The sequence below is a fragment of the Capsicum annuum genome, chromosome 8 (genome assembly GCF_002878395.1).
Source record: "Capsicum annuum cultivar UCD-10X-F1 chromosome 8, UCD10Xv1.1, whole genome shotgun sequence".
NCBI lineage: Eukaryota > Viridiplantae > Streptophyta > Magnoliopsida > Solanales > Solanaceae > Capsicum > Capsicum annuum.
The window spans coordinates 166,339,743-166,348,649 of record NC_061118.1 but is presented as its reverse complement, the minus strand read 5'-3'; the positions used below and the strand labels follow the sequence as shown (position 1 = coordinate 166,348,649).

Here is an 8,907-nt window from a genome sequence, read left to right as displayed (position 1 = left end):
TGAATGTGACACGAGAGGCAAGCTAGAAAGATATTCCAGATTTTTAGTGGGAACTGGAGGAGGCGGCAACCCATTAGCCCAAGCTCGATGGATTTCTATCATTTGCTATCTTAATTTCCGAATCTCTTCATCAACTCCTAAATTCTCATTTCCTAAACTCCCTATCTGATTAGTGACAACAAATTCGGTATCCTTGTTGGCTATAACCTTCTCTATGACTTAGTGCAATATAGAGGACCAACCAAAATGCCACAAACCAACCACCTCAAACTAGCTGAACAAGAGATAACAAATGCGTTAGAGTTCAACAATTTCTCAAAATCTCGTTTTTTCCTTTTTGAAAAGGTCGCCCAACCCAAAAAGGGAGCCTATGTATCTCACCCCCAAGAGAGGAGAATCAGGTGTGCATAGTTCATGAAGACTTGCCAAAATGGCCAAATAAACTCTTTTTATTTTTCTTTTTTTCTTGAAATTTTAAGAAGAAAAGAAAAATTCCAAATTGTCAAAAGAATAAGCGAAAATCTTTTTTGAATTTTTCAGCTTTAATAACCTATACAAAATGAAATCTATGATTACCAAAGAAACTCTTTTTTGGGTTTTCAATTTTGTATTTCATACGAAAATGAAACTTGAACCTATTAAGGGAAAATCTTTTTGTAGTTTTCTTTTATTGATGCATAGGCCTACTCTAAATGAGGAGTGAAGAAAAATATTTTTTGAATTTTTTTCAAATAAGATCCCCGAACCAACAATAGGCAACCTACGTATCTCACTCCCGAGAGAGGAGAATCAGGGGTGCGTAGTTCATCCAGATAGGACAATCAAGGATTAAATAACCAACTGAACCCTGACTTGAGAGACGAGACTACAACGATAAAAATCTTTTTTGGGGTTCATTTTGACACTCCACATAAAACTGACAATAACAACTACGAAAGAAAAATCTTTTTGATATTTTCATGAAATGTACAAAACCCCTACAATTTTTGCATTTTTCTTTTATAAAAACTCCTGTGAATGAAAAATCTTTTTTTTTTGAAGTTTTCGAATTGTAAATACTTACTAAAGGAAACAAAAGAAAAATCTTTTTGATGTTTTTGATTTTGACAAATGGGCATAAAAGGTAAAAATCTTTTTGAATTTTTGGATTGTGAAGAACAAAAGTTAAAAAAAAAAAAACTATGAAGCTCTTTTTCGATTCACCTTTTCTCTTTTTTTCCATTTTTTGATTTTTCATGCCCACATACTTTACTTATAACACATGCTTTCTCCCATATCATTTTGTTAAATGACCATGTTATCATTAGAGATGCAACATTTAGCACATAGGAATGCTTTAGAGGTGAGTCTCCTACAAAGGACCAAGTGGGTCCTGCTAGGTCTCGATATGATGGAGATAAGCATGACCTAAAGGCTGACCTACGCTGGGGTTCACTAACAAGGCTGTTTGGGGGAGCGTATGGTCGATAGTGGCTGCTTTGGCTGTCCACCTACTCCATACCAGCCGACGGCTCCCCCTCCTAAAATAAGGGTGTCTCAACTATAGGTCGTGTATACAACATGTACTACAGAACTTGTTACAGAAAGAATGACTCGGGTTATGCACATGATGCCAGGTATAAAGCAGTAACACATAAAGAAAAACTATAAACAAAGAGCACGGAAACACACAACAGTAACAACAATAATCACAAACAATGTTTATACATCCATAATGCCAAACAAAGCCGATACGACTCCAAAAATAATCTCGAATTCTAAAAATTTCCCCAGCAGAGTTGCCAGAGATGTCACACCCTTTTTTTTCAACTCCTAAAAAGATTCAGATTTTAAGTTTAGAAAGGTTTTATTATCAAAGTGACAAAAGATGAAAATTTGTTTCAAAAAGGACTGTTTACAATTTTTATTCAGAGTCGCCATTTGACATAATTCGGTGTGCCAAGTCACCTTTGAAAGATCATTTTCAAAACAATTTGACTCTTTAAAACTGGTTTGCGAACAAAGATTCTGACTAAGAAATTCTATTGACTGAGGGAAAGGTGTTAGGCACCCCTCGGTCCCGTGGTTTGACCACGGTCGCTTGATGGAGAGTATCGGCTAATTTTGATACTAAGAATGTATAAACCACATAGAACACATAAACAAACATCAAACACATCAAACAACAATCCAAAACTAAAATAATAATAATGTTCAGTCCAATTTATTACAAACCAAAATAGAAAATACTAAAATAAACCTACACTAACCTACGCTAGTCCTAAACTATGCTCTACTCGATGCCTAGGGCCTTCATCACGATCATCTTCCGCCAACATAATACGTCGGGGCATTTCACGATGAATAAATACAAATAGCCTCGGGGCATTCCCCAACTAAATAATACAATTGATCCAAATGCAGTAAACAAAACCATTCAACACATATTCTAAACATTCCATAATCCACGATTCCTAAATTTGCCTACCCGACCTACCATTTGCCTACCAATTTATACATATCCTAATTCTATCATGTTAAACACCATCGATCCATCAAAATTAATCAATAATAACTTTTTCTCAATTTTCAATCCATGCCCCCTAATTTAATTCTCAACCACACAATTCCTCAATTCCGATATAAAATCAACTAATCAAGCCATGATAATTATAGAAACAAAATCACAATCAAAATTATATCATCAACCACCACAAATCATGCAAATCATGACATCAACACACCACAAAAATATAAAGAAATAGAGTTGAAAAATTAAACCTCAGTTTTATTTATGAATTGTTCGACGAACCAACGGATTGGAACCGAAGTTAAAAATTGATCTGACGAACTCAAACGAATGCCAAATCGATCCTAGAAAGCAAAAAATGTGAATCAGAGAGAAATCTGGACTAGATTTCGGTGAATCTCCTGAACCCGAACTGGAAATAACTGAACCAAGAGAGATTCACACCAGATTTGGATGGAATCCGAGGTGAACCGGAGCTGGGGTTGACTGATTTTGTGTCGCCGGAGCTACGGTTAGCTCCGTCGAGCTCCGATGGTGACAAAAAAATAAAGAAGAAGGGACAGCAGTGGCATTTTTCGATGAATACTCACCATAAAACCCACTTTTCTAGCTGATTTCCCTCTACTTTCACCTTTCTTTTTTGTGGGTTTTCCCCTTTTCTCTCTTGATTTCACTCTTTTTTTTCTCTCTCTCCCGATCAGATATGTGTGCATGTGGGGGTGCGATTTTATGGTTCTTGTGTGTATATGTGCGTGCAACTCCGGTGAGTGCGTGTTCTGTTTCTTCTCCAGTGGGTCTGTGCGAATTTCGATGGGTGGGTGGGTTCCAACTGTTTTTTTTTAATATCAATTTTTGAAAATGTTTTCTATATCCCCATATGGAGAATGGAAGTTTTCTAATATTCCCTGTAGGCCCCATTTTATTATGGAAAAGGAATAAAATGTGGGGGGGGGGGGGGGGGGGGATAGGTAGGTTATTAGGATGAGATGTAAAGTTGGTTAGAGGTTTGTTATTATTATTTTTGTATTTTATGGGGGTATAATAAAATGAAGGAGGGTACACGGTAGGATAAGGTAAAATGGATAAAAATAATATTGGGGAGGGAGAAAATTAGGTGTCTACAATAATTATCTATCATTATGATGGCTACTTTAAATTTTGACCCTCTAAAGAATATGTGAATGGGCATTTGATGAATACAACTATGGACATTGATTTTATGAGTTATTTTGATCTGTTGGATGATTTGAAAAAGCACTATAAGTTTACTATTTTAGATGGAGATAAGTTCTTTTATTTGAGAGGTGATAAAATTATGAATGATTATGACGGACTGGTAGAATAATGTGATGATTCAGACGTTAAGGACATGCTTTCTAGTTATAAGATGCATAAGGAAAAACCTATAGAGATTTATACATTATCAAAAAATTATGATATTTTCAAAAATACTTCTCTTGAAGAAAATAATTATAGGGATAATGTGTCTGAAGAAGTGAATGAAGCAGCTGAAGAAAATGAGCCAACAAATTTTGCAGGTAGTCTTTATGTTCTTGATTGATTTTAATTTTTTGTGTTTATTTTTTTACTTTGATTATTTACTTAATTTATAAATGTAGGCTCAAACATTGTGAAAAGAAAAATTAGAGGGCCAACACGATGCTTGAAAATAATTAACTTACAAGAGGGAGAAAAAGTGAGTGTACAATTTGATGAAGATCATTAGGCAATTGGTGATAATGCAACCCAATTTATTTGATTTTTGGGTCAAACAATGAGAATTCATACTTGTTGCCCGTTGAAAATAAATTGTTGGAAGGAAATTGAGCAAGATAAGATTGATCATATGTGGGATATCATTCTGGTAAGATAAATGGATAACTGAAGAAATATTTTAATTTTTTAATTTATTTAGAATTAGTTTGAGTGATTTTGGTATAAAATTTTCTGATTTGTTTGATTTTGATTTTTCATGTTGTGCTTGATGAAAGCTTTGGGTTTGTTTTTGTATGTCTCTCTTAAAGTTTTTTTACGAATTTTGGTGTCATTTTCTGAGGAGGAGGAATTGGTTAAAACTTAATTTCTTTGTGGTTTTAGCAGTATTACTAAGAATTTTTATATCACCATGTTGATGATATAGCCTTGAGCTAGAAACTAATATCCTATGAAATATGGTGGTGAGTATTATAGGTATTAAAAAAAGAAGAGTACAACATATGAAGTATACAAACATCGACATTCTGTACTACTCTTTTATCCTTGAGTTATTGCATAGACAATTTTGTGTTATCAAGTTTTACTTTTAGGACCTTTAGTCTAATTAGTGCATGCCTACGTCTATCCTATTTTGCATGTTTCGATCCTCAGGATGAAGTCTTCACTATCAAGATATTTTTAGGTGTTATTGCAGATTTGTTTTACTTCCAGCAGGTTGCTAATGACACTTTTTTTGAGTGTTTACGTGTATCTATTTTACTTGATCGTGTAAACTTAATGTATACCATAAGTTTAAGAAGAATTGAAAAAGAAAAAGAAATTTTTAACGACTTGAACGATTAAAAATGCATCTAATCAACCCCCTCCACCCCTAATTAACTGTCGACATTGACTATCCAATTGAAAGCTGTTGTGATCCTTTTTCTGTACTAGTTACTTTTTGTATTATATATATATATATATATATATATATATATAATTGATTACTTTTGTATTATATATAACACCTAACATCAAAAGTGGTGTGAACTATACAAACATTGACATCTTTTACTATTTTTTATCCTTGAGTTATTAGTGCATGGACAATCTTGTGTTATCGAGTTTTACTCTTAGGACATTTAGTCTGGTTAGTGCATGACTATGTCTATCCTATTTTACATGTTTTATATCCTCAGGTTGAAGTCTTTAGTAAGAATTGCATGTGCTTGTCTCTCCTTTTTTTTCTTTTTTTCATATTTTTCCTTCCCTCTTCTCTTTGATGGGGTCTAACGAAAATAGTTTTTCTATTTTATTTTGAGATAGTGATATGAATTGTGTATTCTTAACTTTTTTAGACCCTCTTTTGCTGGAATATACTAAAAATATTATTGTCTTTTATTTTTTGTGAACTAACAATTATCAAGAAATATGATTATAAATTATAGTGGTATGTTGTATTTTTCTTGTAGGAGAAGTTTAACTTTGATGTGTCTGAGGAAAGAAAAGGTGCAATTTTGGGTCATATGAATGATATATATAGAGATTATAGACACAAGCTTCAACAAAAGTATTTTGATGCAAAAACAACTTACCAACTTCGCTTACGCAATAAGCCTAAATTTGTCGTCTCAGACGACTGGAAATATTTGATCAATCTTTGGAGTGATGTGAACTTTCAGGTATTTAAATTTATTTATTATTATTTATATTAGCAACAAAAGTTGTTTATTTTTTCACTTTCAATTTTATTCAGAAAAAAAGTATGCAGAATAAGACAAATCGATCGAGACGTTCCTTGCCTCCTTACTGTGGGACTAAAAGTTATGCAAGACTTAGACATGAAATGGTATTATAGAATAATGATATTTAGAATGAATTTACAATACTTAATTCATATATCTTGTCTAATTAACAATAATATCTTTTATTTTTATAGAAGAAAGATGGAAAAGCTCCTTCTCGTGTTGAAGTCTTTATTGAATCACGCAAGAGAAAAAATGGAAAACAAATTGATACTTTTCAACAAGATATAATTGTAAGTTTTAGTTTGCTTTTCATTTCATCTTCTTTTAGAATGTATATTTATATAATTATTTAATTAATATTTTTTAATTGTAGGATCAATTTGAACAACACAAAAAGGAGCAAAAAGAAGGAGAAATTTTCTTAAATGATGATGATATTTTTGAAAAGGTGCTTGGGACTGAAAAAATGGATATCTTCGTGCATATGGACCAGGAATAAGTATCAGTGAATACTTTGGTGGAACATCGACAAAGGTACAACTCATAAAACAAGTAGAATCAATTAGAAAGGAATCAAATGAGCTTGTGAAAAATGTCAAACGAGAAGCTAAATAAGAATTAGAAGAAATGAAGAAAGAAATGGAGGAGAAGATTGCAGAATTGGATAAACGATGGGAAGAAAGATTTCCAAGGATGTTTGCAACTCGAAGTCAAGAGTCATTGCATGGTGTGGAGTGATGGATTATCAAATCAATGAAGGCCTATGATTATATTTTCTTGCAAGATGTTTTATTATTTGGGACAATATCATTGACAATTTATTAGGCATTTTTAATTTTTTTCTTTTAAATTTATTCAATAATTGAAGAATCTATTCTATTATAATTATTTATAAATTAATGTCAGATTATGTTTTATGAATTACCGTGGCAAATAATATTTGTGAAATAATTTCAATTAGTAGCTATAGTTTATTTGAAATTCATAGCTAAATATAAATACAATTGCTAAATGTATAGCTACACTTGTTCGTTTTTATAGCAAATAAAGAAAATGTTTTGCTACTGTTTTATTTTTCGTGAAAAAAGGTATAAGATTTTAGCTATGTACTTTTAAATTTGTATTTAAATAAATTCTATAATTGCTACGTGTAAAAAACATGGCTATAGTTTTTTTGTTCTTGTAGCAAATAACAAAAATATCTGCTACATTTTATATATTTCATAGCTAAAAATATGAATTCTTAGCTACAATATAAATATGTTTGTGGTAAATACTTTAATTTATGGCTATGATTTTTTTTATTCATAACTAAGTATGAGTTTTATTGCTACGAGACTAAGCTATAAAAATAGCTATAAAATTTAAATTTGAGTGGCAAATAAATTCATTTTTTTTGCTATAATATAATATCTTGTGGCTATAACATGAATGTTGCTACTAATATTATTCGTCATGACAAAAGAATAAAATCACTTGCTAGAAGTGTATTTTTCGTGGAAAAAATATTTTATTGTGCTGCTATAACATAAAAAATTAGTGGCTATAATTATTAGTTGTTAGCCACTGGCCATGTAAAGTCCATAGCTAACCTTTAGTTACACCGCTTCTTGCTACGAATGCTACGAAAAAAAATGTAGCTAAAGTGTTTAGCCACAGAAATTTTGATAGTTAGCTATGAAGTACTTTATAGCTATACATGTCTTATGTTGTAGTGATAACTTGATTCTAAAATTCAAATGAAGTTGTTCTTATTACTAAGAGGATCATTAATTAACAAGTAACAAGAGCTGATAGTTAAGCTAGTGACATAGTTTACAGGAGCCCGAAAAACATAATTGAAGATTCTATTTAGTAGAGGAAGATTTGTGGACTTGATAAATATTTCCAAGGAGTTCAACAAATAGACTAGAGAGGTCCCTGTTGTGATTGGTCGCACACGATTCATATTTCTCTTATGATATCTAGAAAGTGTTGAGGCAGAACAATCTCTCCTAGCTATATTGATCCTCCCAAATTCAATCAAAATCAAGAACTAACCTGACTTAGCTAGGCCGTATGAGTGAATGGAAGGATCGGCTTGGGCATGCAATAGCGGAAGGTCTAGTGCATCTGCATGAGTGAGGACTAAGCTTTGAATTAGAGTAGATTCCGCCCTTTACAGAAGTAACTCTTAGAATAAGGAACAACAAAGAGAAACGTACTGAAATAAAGTATGAAAATAACAATAAAGAGAAATGTCATAATTGATGCACTTAATAGAGTTGTGCACTTAATATGGCTACAAATATTTTCAAGGAGTTCAACAGATAGTTGTTGCCGTTAAATTATCTCTGGCAGAGTCTCCAGTGGTTCACCATGTGCAGAGAAAGGAAGAAGAAGCTAAAGGTGTGACTTAAGTGAAGTTATACAAGAAAAACAAGTTGATTCCTTTTCTTTATGTCGAACACGTGTATAGTCCTTCCAGATGTATATATTCTAGAATAAGTATAGAAGCGGTATTTTAATATAATACCATGTATATACAATTTATTTTATATTTTCTTTAGTCTGAATTTGTTTGGAGTTTATTAGGATAGCATAGAGTTGACATCTTTTCTGATATATAAATAGGATCAGTTTGTACAGAAACAATTTCAATGATATACAAGAAAATTTTTCTATACTCTTTCTCTTAAAAATCTTCCAGGGTATCAGAGAGTTAAGATCACTACTCTTCCATATTTTCTTTTCTTTTATAAAACACAAAATTATGGTTGGAAGAGTGGTTGTAAAGGATGATGCAAACAAGATTGACATCTCTCATCCCTATTTTCTCTCCATTTGATTCACCAGGAATGAGCCTCATAAATAACATCTTTGATGGTACCAATTATGGCAACTGGAAGAGAGGTGTCTTGATATCCTTGTAGCCAAAAACAAAGTAAGCTTCATAAATGGAACCTACAAACCATC

At 32.2% G+C, this 8,907-nt stretch overlaps 1 protein-coding gene across 1 annotated transcript; it reads left to right on the top strand.

The window, feature by feature from the left end:
- The first annotated feature begins 5,626 nt into the window (after positions 1–5,626).
- On the top strand, positions 5,627–6,873 carry LOC107840263. The gene is made up of 4 exons (XM_016684073.2): positions 5,627–5,886; positions 5,961–6,053; positions 6,144–6,242; positions 6,326–6,873. The coding sequence occupies exons 1-4, from the start codon at positions 5,731–5,733 to the stop codon at positions 6,449–6,451; spliced, it is 474 nt and encodes a 157-aa protein (XP_016539559.1). The 5' UTR covers positions 5,627–5,730; the 3' UTR covers positions 6,452–6,873.
- Positions 6,874–8,907: the final 2,034 nt, after the last annotated feature.